Here is an 18,327-nt window from a genome sequence, read left to right as displayed (position 1 = left end):
TTCTCGTTACAGAAATGAAATAGTTATGAAATAAAATAAATAGTTTACTATAGTTCAGCCTTTAACTTTATGACTTTTAAATAAATTTATAGAGTGTACTACAATTTTCAAGTATAGTTAAGAAAATTCAAAATCAACTGAATTCTAAATTATTAAAGCTTTTTAATGGCCTAATTTAAAAGCTAACTTTTAGAAGTAAAGTAATTGTAGAAAATGTCTAAAATCCCTGTTCTACAATATATTTAGTACAAGTACTTCATGTTTATTTAAAACTTCTATCTTTACTTTAATGCTAAATTACCTTGCTGTCTAAATCTGAATGAATTACGTAAACTTTTATCTTTCTAAGAATTGGTTTAAAAAAAACTTAATAAATATAAAATGAACAAATTTTCCAATTTCAAAAGTGTGGCAATCAAAGAGCTTTAATTTATGACTAAATTTAATGAATTTAATTTGCATTCAAATGTTGTCTCAATTTGCATTCCTAACATAGATGTTTGAAGAAATTCGAAAAGTGCTTGTTGGTCATAAATTAAAGAAAACCTTAACCGTGTGGACATGAAATAGCTGTAAGCTCGTTAATTAAAAGCGATGGCATGTTTTAATTAAAAATATCAACTTAAGTTTCAACCACATAATGTGCTTTTCCCTTATCTTCTTCACCAGGAAAATACGTAATTAAATCTTGAAAGTGAAAAAAGGTATTGGGCAGTAAATTTTTATAAATCTCAAAAATAAAGAGCATGAGTACCTGAACTATTTAGCAAGAATTCTTCCTTCATTTCAAACGATGTCAATTTAGAAAATATGCAAATGATATGTTGCTTTCAGTTCAATTAAAAATTTAAAACGTTTATGTGAAAAGGAAATTAAATGATGTCAAATTTAAGCAGCTGTTCTTAAAATAAGTACTTTAAAGATTAAGAAATGTTTTGCTCAAATGCTTAAATTTCAAAAATTTAACATTAATTTAATTCAACAATTTAATTTAAGGCTCTTAAACTGAAAATCACGACAAATTATTTTTATTTTGACAAATATAGGTACACTTATATGGTAAAAAGTATAATTTTATGTATAATCTCTGAATTTCCTCCAATCTTTGATTCTTCGAATTATCCTCTTTTACCCTTAACCTTACCAGAGCATATTTTTGGCATTCTTTCAATTAGTTTTTGCAATGTTTTAGTTGAGATCTGATTCCAGCAACTAAGTAAAGATTCCCAAAGTTTGTTTTGATTGGTACATCGTATTTTTTTATCATTTCTATCGAGTTCATTCCACAATGGCTCAATAGGATTAATATCGGGGGATTGAGGGGGCCAATCCATGTCTTTCAGTACTTTTTTTCTCTTCATCTGATGCAATGTAGTTTCTACACAATTTCGATATATGCTATTGATCGTTATCTTGTTGAAAAACAAATCTGACAAACAATTCTCTGTCCACATGGAAAAGCGTAACGATGCAATTTCTTCGATAATATTATTTATACATAATTTCCTATATTCTTACAAGATCTACAAACTTTGTCCCCGGCAAAAAACATCCCCAAACCATGACTCTACTTCCACCATGCTTCGTAACTGGTAGTAACCATTGATTTGCCGTACGTTCTCCAATTTAACAACGAACATACTGTCTTTGTTTGCTTCAAAACAACTCAAATTTTGACTAGTCAGTATACAAAACATTTGACCACTGTTCTAAAGACCAGTTACATGTTTTTTAGCGCATTTTAATCTTTTTCGTTTAACTATGTTTTGTTTTTTCAAAAGAGGTTTTATTGCAGCTAAACAAACTATTATACCCTAGTCATGAAGAGGACGTTGTACAGTAGTTATTGACACAGATTTCTGTCCAGTAGCATTTAACTCCTCCTTTAATTGCCCATGCAGATAAACTTATCCTCACGTTTGGACGTTATTCTAGGTCTCCCGGATCATTGGAGGCTCTTATTTTGGCCAGTTTCTTTCTTCCTCTGCAAAGTTCTGAGAACAGTGGTCTGGGAAATATTAGTTTTAAAGGCAATTATTTACTTGAATAGCCTTCTCTATGAAGTGCAATAATAACTGCACATGTTTCCACCCTTATTTCCAATTTTTGACCAATATTTCTGTTACGAATTGTATTAAAAAATTTTTAACTTTTGTTTTTCATATGTACCAGTTATATTTTAAATGCGTATGTACATGAACTTGACTTATAACGAACCTTACAAAAGAAGATGAAAACATGATGTTTATAGACTAAAAATTAATGAAATAGTTTTAATAAATTGCACTTTTTTTTAGTATAGGTATTTACATGCACTTTCGTTCATTTTGTAATCAACTACAGAATAGATACAAAATGAAAAAAATAATGAACAGTTTCAAATGGAAACAGTTTGTTGATGTTTATGTTTGATAGATTATATGTTTAATTCAGAAACACTTAACTATTTGTGAAAGTTTTGAAATAAATGCAAGTGAGTCTAATATATACATATTTTTAAAGCATGATACTTTAGTAAAAGGTAAGTAGTTTATTTGCAAAACGTTTGGTATAAAAACCAATTTATTCCACTAATTTTTCTTCTCCTTTATTTAGTTCGAGACATTTAAACAAATGTAGCCAAATCCAGTCAATTTTGTGCATTTACGCAATTTCATACGCAAAATGATAGCAAGTACTGTAATGGCTATATTGTAATATAAAATGCTTTTAATTATAAATAATTCATTTCATTTTACTATCCTTTGAAGATCGGTAAACAGAGTAACAAAAGAATTACATAACATATGTCTGCGTTTTATTTTAATGAAACCAAATGAAATAATTAGCATATTTTGAAAACCACTGAATTATAATTTAATTTTATTATGATCATCAAGTTAAAATTATGATGCTCAGATATAAATGCAAAAAAAATAAGAAAAAACTTTGTAGTTTTCTCCTTTTAGCTAAGTGTCTTATAATAAGTTTCTGAAATGTAACAAATATTATTGATTAACTCTAAAGTTTAACAAAAGTAACAATAAGAACTTCGAATTAAAAGTGTTTGCAGTTTTATACCTTAATATTTTATGTTTTTGTTTCCTAAAAGAAGGTCAAAAATTTACAAGAATTTTTGATGAAATTTAAAATTTACAAAGTTTTAGTATCTTTTCACAATTGATTCTAAAATAAGTTTCTGACGTGTAACAGTGGTTTATACTAGCAATGAAATTTTAGTGAATCAATAGAACCTCCAAGATATTATTTAAGACGCTCAAAAACTTAATATGGGTGAACAGGGAAAGAAAACAGGAAACAAGAAAAACAGGAAAAGCAAGGACTAACAAAAGATTATATTTAAAATTAATTATTTAAACATTTTAAATTTTAAATAAAGTCAATTCTAAATGAGCAAAAATAACTGTTCATTGATGAATAATTATACTGTTAGTAGAAGAATGCAAAGCAATTTATAACACACAAATTTGATTTTTTAACATAAAATTTTACACATTTTTGTACCAGAAACTTTTAGCCACTACAATTTAATACTACGAATTGGAATTCCATACCACGCGTAGAACAATAAAATTAGAACAATATTTTTTTAATGCATCGAAATCGATGCAAAAAAAAATTTTCGTACCTATTTTGTAAATTAAAAGCATGTTTCAAGGTGACAAATTCGTCGCCTATTTGTATGCGGTAAGTAACTTTGTAGAACATTTAGCAACAATTGTTTCCATATCACCATACTGGCACAAACGCTTTTTATGACGTTTATACTTTTTTTTTCTATTAAAAAATTTCATGTGATAAATGCTTTCTTATAATTTGTATTTAAATTATGAAAATTTAAAACATTACTGCAGCAGTTTATTGGTTGGGTATCATGGAAGTTAAGACTCCATAATTTCATTTCATGATCCTTGGCTTGATTGTTGCACTGCGGTCTACTCTGGTAGCCTTTACTCGCTTGACAAGCTGATGTCCATCCTTCCGAAGGTGGGGAGATATAAATTTATACTAGGGATCGAGCTCTAGTACTACTGAAGGAACCCAGTCCTTCAACTCTGTACCTTTAACCCGTGTAAAACAACGCAAAATTTAAATAATATATAACTATTTAAATTTATTTAAATTTGAATTATTTTTGAATTATAAACCATAGAACAAAGTAACTATTTTAAATAAAAAATAATTCAATGCATTAATTTTTTTTATATTTTAAGAACTGTGCATTTATCATAATTAGGTAAACTAGTGTAGGACAATACATATGTCACAAATTAAAACAATTAAATAGTGGATATTAATCTTACTTATCAAACAAAATCTTCTCATGCAAAACGGTATATCATCGTCTTTATTATGGTCTTATCACATGCTTGCATTTTCGTACTAAATTTAAATGATTTAAATTTTTTTATACTTAAATTATTTTTGAATTATAAATCATTGTACTAAGTAACTATTAGAAATTGAAAAAATTCGAGGTATCCATTTTTTTATATTTTAAGGACAATATATTTGTCATTATTAGGTAAAATAGTGAAAGAAAATACGCAATTGTCACAAATTAAAACAATTCAATACTTGATATTAATCTCACTTATCAAACAAAATTTTCTCACGTAAACTGTATATCATCGCTTTTATTATGATTTTATTACATGTGCATTGATAAGCGTATTTATTATGGTTTAATAACATCAACAATTTGCATAGAAAAAGCTAGTGCTACTTCAATGTTACTTTAATGTCTTGAATTGTCTATTCACATTATTGATTTTGGAACATTGTTGTCAAAATGTGTATGAAATATTTGAAAACATTTTACAGGTTTATTTACAAAGACTTTACAGAGTTTATTAAACTTTTATAAAATTAAATATTTAGTAAGGAAGCATTGCTTGTTAAAAATTGCCACACATCAAAATGCCGCACATGCGCAAATCGGTTCAAACCTTCAGTTTTGCTGTGTTTTGAAATAAAAATACAAAAACTTATTTTTAATTATTTAAGATTACAGTTTTTTTTTTGAGAATGGATTCTTGAGTAATAATGAAAATGCTCCTTTACTCAATAAATGTTTAAAAAAATATCGGTTATATATGTAATGTATAAGTAAAACCTAAAGGGAACATACAATGTCAACTAATCGTCATGGAAAATAATTACCTTTTTATTTACTTAAATAACAGTTAAGGTAGGAATATCTATCTATCTATCTATCTATCTATCTATCTATCTATCTATCTATCTATCTATNNNATATATATATATATATAGTATGCAAGTAAACTCATAAAATAAGTTCGAAATGTTGATAAAACATGGAAAAATTACAGAACAATGAAAAATGGGAAAAAAGAAAAATAATAATAAAAACAATAAAAAAAAAATCGAAAAAAAAATTTCGAAAAAAACAAAATTAAAATCCAGAAAATTAATAAAAATCCGATATAAGAATTATCTTCACAGTGGAAATGACGTTTTTCTTCAAATTGATGGAATTCCACAAGGATCTAATTTTTCATCTCTCTTAGCTAACCTAAATTTGCATTAATGTGAAAAAAATTACACTCTTAATATTAAATTTGTTTTTAGATTTATTGATGATTTAATTATTTTTAATATTCAAGATTATACTGTTTTATTAAATAATATTTACCCCGTGGTAGTAATCTCACTTAATAATTATGATGATAATATTAATTAAAATTTTGTGGACTTTGGTATTACAAAAGAGGAAAATATCTGCTTTGCAGATTTATACGCTAAAGAAAGTATGCGTAAAACAGGCCATTCATTTCTACTTTTTTTCCTAAATAAAAGTGAATTTTCTAAAATTATTAATTGTCAACATCTTTAAATTATCCACTATAATATTACCTTGCACACATCCATTTTCGGGCCCATTCTTGTGGTAACTAGCAAATCAAACGAACTTCAGTACTGCAGTAAGAACAAACTATAAAACACAACCTCTCTATTTACGCTTTTACCCAATTTGCGCTTCTGTTTTCATATTTTGTATTCTGACAATCTTGTTACAAAAATATTTTAAATCATTCTTGAAAAATTTCCCATTCAAGTAAGTTCATTTGAATTCTATACTCGTTTTATAGACTTTATATTTTATTCTGTTTTTTCCTTTATATTTTATTTTCTGTATTTACGAGATATTTTTACATAATGTGTTCGATTTTATTTGCTGTAAATTTTATGTAAAATTTTTTTGAGTGCTCCTCAGTGCACTGATGTATTGATATATTTTACTTTGGCTATATTGATACAATATTAGAAAATACTCCTTTTTGAGGTTATAATTCTGAGAGATGATAAAAAGATTATATCTTTTATTTTCCGGATATCTCTTAATTTTTTTCGCTTTTTTAGGAATTTTTTTCCCGATTTTTTTTAAAATTATTTTTAATATTATTTTTCTTTTTCCCTTTTTTCATTGTTCTGTAATTTTTCCATGTTTTGAATGATATATATATAAGNAGAGTGGAATGATAAATATATATATATTATGAATGTGATTAATCAAATTAGAAATTCACACATCATACATCGTATTAAAATAAAAATTGGATTTTCTAAAATCGCACAGAATTTCATCATAGCTATTATCGTTGAAAATATGATCGAGAAACAAAACAGACTTACAATGAAATCTGTGCAAACTGAGCGAATTAAAGAGTGATGACTCAAATTTGCAGTTCAAAATTTTTGACATTTTCTATTTTTTAAGAAATAAAAGTTCATTTTGTTCAGAAGGTCCTGCGGGCCGTAGGTTTTTCACCATATTTATGTTAAAAAATACATTGCTAGGAGTACTGAAAAGTTTCCAATAGTCTCCTTTTTCTAAAAATAGTTGTTTTTTAACATTTAGAGGCAAAAAAAGTTAGCCATAGACTACTCATACCAAAAAAAGTTGCAAAGAATCGCATTTTACTTGCCTATTGCAACCCTGAAATCTCAAAAAAGACTTAAAGCTAGATCTAAAAATTTAAAATTTCATTTAGAAAGCATAATACCAATTAAAAAGGAGGATATCACTTCGAAATATCTACAAAATATTCAGAGACATTTATGTAATTTCACAAAGGCTGAGAAAATATGAAATAAAATCTTTGAGTGAGGAAAATGCTTTAAAATTCTCACTATTTCTAATGTTAGAAAATTGAATTTAAAAGTAAGTAAATGTTGAAACACAATACATCGTAACTGGAAATTAGAGTTCACATTAAACATTATAACTAGAAACATTATATGTTTTAATTTATAAATGAAAATTATAGTTTAATGATTTAAAACTTGCTTCCTAAAAATAAACAAAAAAAGTTTTTTCTATCATCTAACATGATTATCTCTCAAATGAATTCCCTTAATAATTTTTTAATCTAGAATACAAAAATATTAGCTAAAAAAAATACTTTTGATTACACTTTAATATTCCAGAAACATATTCGTTGCAGAGATTTAATTAAAACACTCTCTCGACTGCTGAGGCAAAATCTTTTCATGTTTTCATCAGATATATGTTAAAAGGAAAAAAGAAAGATTGAATATGTTAAGTGCTCCCATTAATATCGGTTGTTTATATAAAAACATGCATGGCCGTTGCCTGGGAGGCAAATTAATTGAAATATCTTTTGCGTTTACTACGCAAGACATCGTTTATTAAGATCTTTCGCAATACAAATACATTTTTTTGTTTATCTAATGCTCCATAAATATAAAAAAAAATACATTAAACAAATATTTAAGTTTTTTTTTCTTAGCTGAATATTAATATTTTCACACAAGCAATCATAGTTGGTTCAGAGATAATATTATGCATTATTAAAGAAACAAAGCATATAAAATGAATTTCTAATTTATTATTTTTATTTTTATTTCCTTTTGGGGAATTTTTTTTGTCATTATGTACTTTTTAAAAAAAATATTCTACTAGATAGCAAAAATAGTATTTTTAAAATACCATTTTGGCAATACATTTTGTAATACTTGTTTTTTAAAATATTAGAGTTTACTAATGCTTTTCAAACACGGAAAACAGATTTTGCATGCTTTTAAAAAGTATTTGTTTATTAGTATAAATAAATTTTTTCGTATCGTTTAATAGCAATTATAAAATTTAAAATAAATGCATCCACTTCTTAAAATAAATTGCCAATATATATATATATATATATNCACCTTAACTCACCTTAATTCCCTCTATATGGTTCAGAGATTAAAGTAGGACACGCTTATATAACGTTTTTAAGAGACGAACTTATGCAACATACAATATCTCTTCGGGGCTCTGCACACAATTATAAATTATGAATTATTAACAATTATGAAATATTATTTTTCCTATTTGTATTACTTACTTTACTATCGATCTGGTGCTATATATTTGAGGGGTAAATTTCGACCACTAAAATGCTGCCTAATTCAACATTGTTTTGTTTATATATTTTTTTAAAAATTATTAATATTCTGTCAGTGTTATTTTTTGAAGTTATGAGATTGATATTCGTGAAGTGATTTGAAATGCAATATTTAAGAAAGAAGGTATCAGACAAAAGTTTAAAAACAACTCCAAGAGTGAAACAAACGCAGCAATCTAATTTTTAATCTTTATTTATGTGACAGCATTTGATAAAACGTATAGAGTCAATGTAAATGGAGTAAGAATGTAATTGTCACACTTATACACTAAGTGTGACAATTATGCAAAATTTGCCTTTCGCAAAAAATAGTGTAGAATGAAAAGGAGAAGACCAAATGTAGAAATGTAGTAAACTTTTTTTTTAAAAAATATTTTAAAGGGTCTGAATTTTCCTTATCGACAAATATTTTTAGCTGAATCATTAACAATCGCTTAAAACGCAGCTACTTATAATTTTAATTTCAGATATTTAATTGAGTGACGATAACAAGATTTTGCAAACCAATTAATATTAAGCGCATTAATGGTCCATATTGATAAAACTGGTCTTTATTTCTGAATCTATTTCGTTTAAATCTTTGTAAAATTTAATAGTTTAACAAATCCTTATAGTTTTATTTATAATGCCGAATGAACTCTTAATATGCAGTTACTTAGAGTTTGAATGTTAGAAATTTAATTGCAATCCAATATTGTTTATATGTAGATTAATGTAAATTGTCGGAAGGGATCATATTTAATGAATAAATCGTCTTGATTGAGCTGAGTTTAAATATGACTCTCTTTAGCATTGAAGTTTTGCTAAATTAGATATTTTTACAAAGCAACACATTTGTTTATTTATAATCGTGAACAAATTTTTATCTCATAGATATATTATTCTTTGAATATTAGTAATTTCCATATCTGCCAATTACTTAACTTTCTCATCCAAATTAGTTCAGATTAACATAAATAGAATTCGTGCGGAACAATAACAAAATAGAATAAACTAGTCACAATTTCATTCAGAAAGAATGCAAACTTATATTAGTTTTCTTTTTACCGTTAGAAAGAACACACTAAATATCTCGGTGTAATTAAGAAAACATCAAATTGTTCCATGCACAGATAGAAAAGGAATTTTAATATTGTTTTGTTCGATGTAGCGTATTGTTATTGAGCAAACATTCTTATAAGAATGTACCATTTATATGATTCTTCTCTGTTCCAGAGTTTTTTGCTACGAAGATATTTATAACGCTTAATGTAAAAAATTATTTTCATTTATTTATATAATATAAGAAGAGAGTGGAATGATAACACATAGCCAATCACAGAAGACTTCTGGTTAGTAGCGCTCAAAACAGCCAATAAAAATTGAGAACGAATGTGTGTGAAAAGGTAATAATTTTTAATAATGCTACCTACAGAAATGCTACAACTAAACTTACCAGCTAAAGCCTTTTGCGAGTTTTATTTTGAGTTGAATGTGTGAAATATATTGATCAAAGTTTACTTTAAAATACTCATTTGATTTTACTTACTTTCAAAAAATCGTTCAGAGAGAAATATTAATTAACAGTTCATATTTGTTCCAGATATTTCTTAAGTAATGCATAAAAGTGCAAATCATTGGTACACAAAATGATGCGAAAAGAATGATCAATGGAAAATGTACATAGCTAGGTTTTGTGAATATTCAGAGATCTACTGTAAATAATTTTTAATTTTATTGTTTTCACCTAATTTTTAATAACAATTCATACAAAAATGTTTATTAACCATTAATAACAGAATTATTTCATTTAATATTTGTTTTTTTATTAGTATTTAAGTATGCAAAAAAATTCAATTGCCTAATTTAATTTGTCGAATTTCAGTTGCATATGCCTTTATTATATAATTTGCTTTTTGTTTGCTTGAAACTAAAATATTTTGTCAGTTGACAGTATTGAAGTTAATTGGGCAATTACCAGCTATAGTACTTGCTTTTGAAATATTACTTAGCATCAACTTATTAATATTACACGTTTTAATTTGTTTGCCGTATTTTAAAGTTTTTTTCATCAGGTTTTAATTGTTTTCAGTTTAAAAGGGGGGAGATGAAACACCATATAGGGAGCGTCCGGCATCCTATAAGATCATCAAAGTAAGAATATTCTTGAGGGTGCCCCTTGGCGAAATTGACGACTTATGTTTGGCATTATTCCTGTTTGCGCGGAACACCGTGGTGAAAAGAATGGCGGCCAAAACATAATGATATTTCAATAAAACATTGAAAAATTTCAACAAAACATGGGTCAAAACTTTATATCTCTGGCTAATGCCCTATAGTATTGTGTTAAATAATTTTGCTTCCGCGCTTTATATAAGTTTATAATATTCTTTGTATTAAAATTGCTTTATATAAGTTTATAATGTTGAAAATTAGCACCTCTGACATTTTACAGTCCTATCATATTCTCTTTATGTGATGTTGGTACAGAAAAATTGCCAACTAACCTTGAGGAAAAAGACTAAGTTTGTTCTCGAAGTGAACGAAAATGTAATTGCGTAGCTATTATCGAGGATTGGCGAGCTGTAGAGAGCAGGGGGTGGAGCCCTCTAGTATTTTAATAATGTTGTTATGGTTTCTAATTCTTTTTGAACTATACAGTAAAAAGATCTAAACGTTCACGATACTTTCTTCATTTTTGAAGAAACCGTTTCCTCGTATATTATTGGCGTGAACGTTTTGTCAAAGGGGTGAAATAACCATCATCACGTCTTCGAGGATACAATTTTCGTCAAAATTGAAGAAAAAAAACATCAGCAGTGACTGATGGTGCATAATACTATTTATGCCATATTTTTTATGCCTTATTTGGTTTTGATAACTTTTCGGGGCACCATAGGTGAATCAATTTGAAACGACAACATGAGAGGAGCAGATAGAAAAGAGGGATAAATCACATCCTTGCCTGAAGCGGGATTCTAACCCGGATCTTCCTGATATGAAGCGAACTTTATGACCACCATATATTTCAGTTGGTTTACTTCATCATTCCAGTTTAGATCGTTTAGTTTTCATTCTCGTTTTCTCATTGTAGTTAACAACCTCTTACAGTGCGCTGCGATGTGGTTCCGAATTGAGGAAATATTTTCCTGATATATTTGAAAGTTCGCTTTTTGTCACAAATCCCGTGATTTCATGATGAAACCACTCTAAATAATAACCAAATACTGCTGGAGTTCCAGTTGCTGAGTCGTCAAAAGTGAGAGTGTCGCTGACACGAGAGTCAGATTTGCACAAATAGGTTTTTGATGTTGTTAAAATTAATTTTTTCAAAGTACATTGTAAAAAAAATCCCGATTCAATTTAAGGTAAAAAGTATTGGCACTCATACCGTAGCATCCGTTAAATCCATTTTATCGTAAAATACATAAAATACCAATCGTAAAATATCGTAAAATATCGTAAATATTTAATTCTGTCATACAATATTTAACCGCAATACATTTAAAAAAATAAATATTAATATAGAACTAAATATTTACGAAATCTATGGCTGCCAATTACCATCAGTACCTAAATAAGTTCATGATTAAATATTTGGCTAATTGAATTTCATTTTTTAATTAAAATTATGATATCAACAGCTATTTATTTAGAAGCAAAAGTTGGTATTTTAAAATTAATGTGACTTCTGTTTTTGCCTTTATTATAGCTTAATAGCTTGATTTTAAAAATATTAATTAAAAAAATAGAATAAAGTAATAATTTTTTTTTCATTTAGAATGATGGAATCGAATGCTTAATTGTGCTTTTCTGTGCTTAAAACTGCCTTCTCAGCTTAAGTTATAATTCTAAAAATTCACATATCGCTTTAAAATTTTAAAACACATATTTATAAGGTTAAGACACAAATTATCAATATGGTCACTGTTTAATAAACGAAGCATTTGCAAAACTTTTATACTATTATTTTAAGATATTTCCTCAAAAGCATATATTTATTATGTTGAGGCATAACTTATCAATATGGTAACGGTGTCTGAAAAGAAGCTAACGAAGAAAAGAACTTTTATGCTATTATTTTAAAAGATTTTCACAAAAAAGTGTAAAAGACAAGCGGCCTTTCCCAAGAAGGATAAAATATGGAGCTTTTTAAGCTAATTATGGGTTACGGGAAGTCGTTTAGAAGCCAACAAACTATTCCAGACTAGGAGTAAACCCACATTTAATTAACTGCACACACATCTGAGAGCATTCCGCATTCGCAACATTCAGAAATTAATCCTTATTAATGGCCATCTCTAAAAATTACCACTTAACAAGCTAATTTCTTTCAAGAGGCCCGAAACCCATGGCAATTATCCTTTGGAATCTGATCACATCGTCGCCATGGTAACAGATTTTAAAAAAGCACGCCCTATAGTCGTGCTACCGGACGCGAAGAAAATGTTCTCGTTAATTTTGGTTTCTAGGGAAAACAGGAGGTTTAGTAACTATTGTAGTAACGGTTTACATCAAGGATTTTCCTTCAAAAATAAATCTGTCGCACTCCAATTAAGAAATGGCTGCACCATGTATAAAGGTATAAACATCAAGCATTGTTTTCCTCTGGGTATGATCCACTTACATAGAGGTCCTTCCGATTTAAGTATGTTAATTCAGATTATGCATGGAATAGTTGTAGCTATAGGGATTCAATTCGAACCTTCCCTTATTCTCACACAAATTGATAACTATATTAATTTCTGAAACTAAGTATAATAATGCATCTTTCTTTCATTTATGAATGTTTCGCCAGGAAGGAGAAATATTTCCCATTTTCTAGCTGTGAATTCACAAAGGAGGGAATAAATTGCAATCTTCTGCTCATAATTTAGAAGAAATGTAATAAATAAAGTAATTTGGAATTCCTACTGAATTTCCTCAGAGTAATATTAATAAAGTAGTATTGTGAACATAAGATATTTAATATTTCAGAAATATATTAAAATGATGAGCAAAATATATTGTTTTCTTTAATATTAAATTTATCATGATTTGTGGATAAACAAAATGGTTTTAGGGAATTTATTTAAATTATTATTTCAATGCATTCATTGTTAAAAGTAATTATTTTCAGCTGTTTGTAGCTCTAAATGTCCTTTGGTTAATTACTGGGGTTTTAGATTTCGGAATATCTTGAAACCGGATTCACCTAAGAACCTGCTCATAATCTTTAACTGTCCAGTTTGAATTTTCCTTCTGAAATTATGGGAAATTGTCGGCAGCAATTTGCCCATCCAACAATAAAATAATTAATCCAACAATAAATTCATTTTTAGGACCATTTTTACCTTTACGGTTTAGAAACCGTTAAAATACTGTTAACTGGTACAGTTAAAATACCGCGAATAACCATAAAAATTTCTAAATCTTAAAAATAACGTTTAACTGGACATTGGAGCTTTGTGGGTGTTGTGCCATTTATGCGTAAATGATAGTTTCGTATTCTTACAGCTCATTGTCACCGATTCAAGAGTGTAGGACACTGAAAACACTTCATGCATTAAACGAATAAAATAAATATTGTAACAATGGGATTCGAATCCTTGCTCAGCCGCTTATGCGATTGACCAATTAGGCCTCTCAGGTACAGTATGTACCCATCTACACGGCACAAAAATGCTAAGATGGGCTTATTTTGGCTCTGACAGAAATCTGGTTGTTCAACCGTATTAGGAACAAACTGTCAATAAACGTTTTTCTCAAACTTAACAGTTTGAATGTCATTTTTATAGCTATTTGACTGTGTTAGTTGAATATGGTAATAAAATATCGATTAAATAATGTGCTAGTTATCAGTTTTGCTCCGAAGTTTCCAACAGTAAGGTTTAGGGAGAGTCCTCTTAATATAAACAAGTTGAAATTACAATTATTTTATTTGTTATTTTAAGCATTAAGCAATTTTCCTAAATCATTATTTATTTCATTTGTCACTGTACCAATTAGTGATACAAATTTTCTTTAATGCAAATATAAGGAACACAATACACTCGGTGACTAAAGCACAAGGATTTACAATTAAGCTAATTACTTACGTTTCGCAATCTCTGACTTTATTTTTACTATTAGTAAACTATCTAGATTATGCATAAGCAAGCTAATTATTAAAATCCATTAGCGTACTAGTTAAATAAAAGCATACAAACAGAAAAATGGTGAAAAATTCATAATTTTTAATCAATTCTTACTTTTAAGATTACATTCGCTAAAGAAGAAATATTTTTCCCAATAAATCCGGAAAATAATAGAAGTATGAATACAACGTGGACATTTCTTCTAAATAAAATTGTTTTCAATTATTTTTATTACTTGTAAACTGATATTATGTATTTTCTATTCTGTATTTTTAAATCTACTACAGCTATTTTTTTTTTCACCTCTTCCATCTATCTGGCATTCTTCCAACTTCAAAATAAATGTGAGTCCTTTTAAAAAAATGATTATATTCACATTTCATGCAAAAAAGGTACCTTATATCTGAAAGACGCATCAGGCAAAGATATTATAACCATTAAATTAACATAAATGAAAAATTATATAATGAATAACATCATTTTGTGGAGATCGGTGCCAGCTCTACTTTATGGCCATTTAATTGCCCAGCCGAATTTTATTAATATTTTTAACCGAGAATGACACAAGAGAGCTTTTTCAGTAGCATAGATTACACTGTGGTAATAATAAACAGTGGTAATGTTATTCGTAAATTGATCTTACTTTACGAGTTGTCCCAGGATGAGAGGATGGTATATTTTGGTAATGAATAACGGAGCGGGACTCAGATAAGCACTTGAATAATTGAAGCTGCGACCAAAATTAAAAGATATTACAAGGCAGAAAAGGAGATAATTAAATGTTACATGATAAAATATCAGGTTTCCTGGGCAACGGACGTTTTATTACGATCACTTTTCCTCGTGTTTAAAGAATGGAGTGCGGAAAAAATGTACATTAATCTCCCAGGGCCTTGTAACTACTCGTGATAAGGAGTTAAGGGAAGGAAAACGTTCAATGTTCATTATGAACTATGATCCTGGACAGTGAAGAACCATAAAGGCTTGATTTATTAGAAAAAGTCAATGATTTTTAAACTGAGCTTTTAGAAAGATAAACTTTGGTACAATTTATTAAGGCCTCTCCGAGATGGGTGTGGTATTTTAAACGATTATTTTTGTGGCTCGGGTCGAGATCATTACGTAATTTAAGATGTCGTCAGATGAAGGGATACTAAGGACTCAATCATTGGGGAATATTTTGGGGGTGATGAAAGGTACTTAGTTCATTGAAATTTTCCCCATCATTAGATAGATGTTTTATTATTTACTATTAAACAGAAAACAGAAATAAAATTGGTTATTTATGAACTTTGAACACACTTATCCCATTTCGAAGACACTTTAAAGGGAATATTTTCCTAATATGCGTAAGAGATTCTTGTTCTAATAATATTTAATTGTTATGAAATTTTAAGTCAATACTCCTTTGTGTAAACTACAAACAACGAACTTTATAATAGTTTTATATTTAAATAGTATTTTTTTTCTGTAAGTTCACTTCAATTATGTTTCATAAATAATTAAAATAGTTAATTAAATTTATAAAAATTTTATAGCTTTTATTACTAATTAAAATGAAAAAAAAATTAAGTACTTATTTTAATTTTATTCAAAATGACAAATAAAAAATCTTAAAAATATCAAGAATTACTCTTTTGTGTAAACTACAAGCAACCAACTTTATAATAGTTTTATTTTTAAATAGTATTTTTTTCATTTAAGTTCACTTCAATTACGTTTTATAAATAATAAAAGCAGTTAATTAAATTAATAAAAAAGCTTTTATAATACTTATTACTAATTAAAATGAAAAAAAAACTTTAAGAACGTATTTTAATTTTATTCAAAATGACAAATAAAAATCTATAAAATATCAAGAATGTTCGATATTAATTTTCCAACGTAAATATCTAAAACAAAAACTGTTTTAGTTGAAAATGAGTTTATCGAAAAATATACGTCTGAATTTACTTCTCGTTATTGGTTCTGTTTTAGCTGTTTTTGTGTGGGATTTAAATTGAACTCTATCTAATATGAAGCAAAAGTCTATATTTTTTTTTGTTTTTTTATCAGTTGCTTTTGGTTTGTAATAAAAAATACGGTTTTGCACTTTTTATTTCTGATTAAATCTTGATCAGAATTTTAATTGAAATTTTCAGCGTTTTGATAAATTATCAAAAAATATTTAAGTTGGAAAAAATATTTAAATTTGAAATTTTTATTTTTATTTTTTTCAATAAAAATGTAATGATTGTCTATTTTTATTTTAAGAAGAAAAAAAAATTTCTCTGAATTAAAGATCTGATAATGACATAAGTGTTAGATATATATTTTTTAATACACACAAAATCACTTTGTGTTAAAAATAATGTTAATTTATATTAAGAATGTAGAAGAATGTTTTTTTTAAGAATAAGATTTCTACCGGTATCTAATATTATGCACGGAGGACATTATATTTTTAGTATATATATATAGTACTTACAATAATAAAATGTCTATTAGGCATTTTTTTTTCAACCTGAAGCCAAGAAAGTAGTCAGATTTGTCCCTCTTTGTTGCTTATATTGAAAAGCGAAAAAAGACATAAAAATGTGTCTTTTATTTCTTAAAATATAGTTCCAGTTCTTTTTTATAGTTTAGCTCTTCCTATTTTAACAAATAATCTGTTCAAGTGAGTATGGAAAAGAACTGCATTGTTTTTAAAAGTTTTATAAAGCTTTCAAATCAGCATACAAGAAATTCAGTACATTTTTGATTATTTGAATATTTTGGAAATCTCTTTTTTTTCGGGATATTAAGCAGTTTAGTTTTAGTTCAAATATAATGTAAAGTTCAAAATAGAATTAGAATTATTACATTCTTTTTATTACATTATTACACAATTTTTACATTCTTTTACTGTTTTCGACAGTTTCTCCATTAATATACCATATTTAAAAAGAAGATTGAATGAAGTTATTTTCCATTTTGTCTTCCATTTTTGAAGAATTTTGTTTGCGGTTAACCCATCTCTTTCTGTGCAATTCAGGTACAAAGAAACTCCCATTCACTGTAAATCATCTATTTTTAAAAAACTATCACTTCGTATTCTTACTTTGCTTCATTTATTTATTTTGGAATTATGGCAAAATATTGAGGCATTTTTTGACTTACTCGGTTATTATTTTTCTGTTATTATTTATACCGCAATTTAGCCTTTGTTTAACCTCAACAAACAGTTCTGTACAGTCATATGCGAAGAACAAACTATTTTTCTTTAAGTCTAGAAACAAATTCTAAAATTTATCATCTTCGCATTACTGTATTATACATTTTTATAGCAAAATATTATTTAGTTTTTTTATTATTGCAAGGTATGTTTGCTCATCATTTTATCGTTTCAACTGTATGATTAACAAAGTGAATGTATTCAATAAGCCAAGCATATATTTAAAAAAAATCTTACCAACAACAGTGACAAGTAAAGCTGAATGCCTCGTCCGCGCTTTTTTAAAATCAACTCTACAACGATAGATACCCTCATCATCCAAAGAAATTCTTTCTACTTGCAAAACAGCTGGATGCTCTTTCGAACTGAATGATGATCTGCCTGTTAGTTCTTCACTGGATGCATGCCTTGCTTGTCCAAGTTTTCCTCTTCTCGCATCAATACTGTAAATTGGTGTTGCTATTTCATCTTTATACCACAGAACTAAGTACACTTCATCATCAAGCATATTGGAAGTTATATCACATGGAAGAGACATTAGGCCACCTGACACTGCTTTATAAGGGACTGGTATTTCTGGAAGAACAAAAATTAGGGTGTTATTACC

At 27.6% G+C, this 18,327-nt stretch overlaps 1 protein-coding gene across 1 annotated transcript in view; it reads right to left on the bottom strand.

The window, feature by feature from the left end:
* The window catches only part of LOC107445831 (kin of IRRE-like protein 3), a 273,508-nt gene that overhangs the window by 91,977 nt on the left and 163,204 nt on the right, over positions 1–18,327 (bottom strand). The window contains exon 2 of the mRNA XM_043040440.2: positions 17,958–18,296. Coding sequence (XP_042896374.1) covers positions 17,958–18,296 — 339 coding nt within the window. The remainder of the gene's footprint in view (positions 1–17,957; positions 18,297–18,327) is intronic.

Source organism: Parasteatoda tepidariorum, chromosome 4, assembly GCF_043381705.1.
Source record: "Parasteatoda tepidariorum isolate YZ-2023 chromosome 4, CAS_Ptep_4.0, whole genome shotgun sequence".
NCBI classification, from domain to species: domain Eukaryota; kingdom Metazoa; phylum Arthropoda; class Arachnida; order Araneae; family Theridiidae; genus Parasteatoda; species Parasteatoda tepidariorum.
This window is presented reverse-complemented; position numbering and strand designations above follow the sequence as displayed.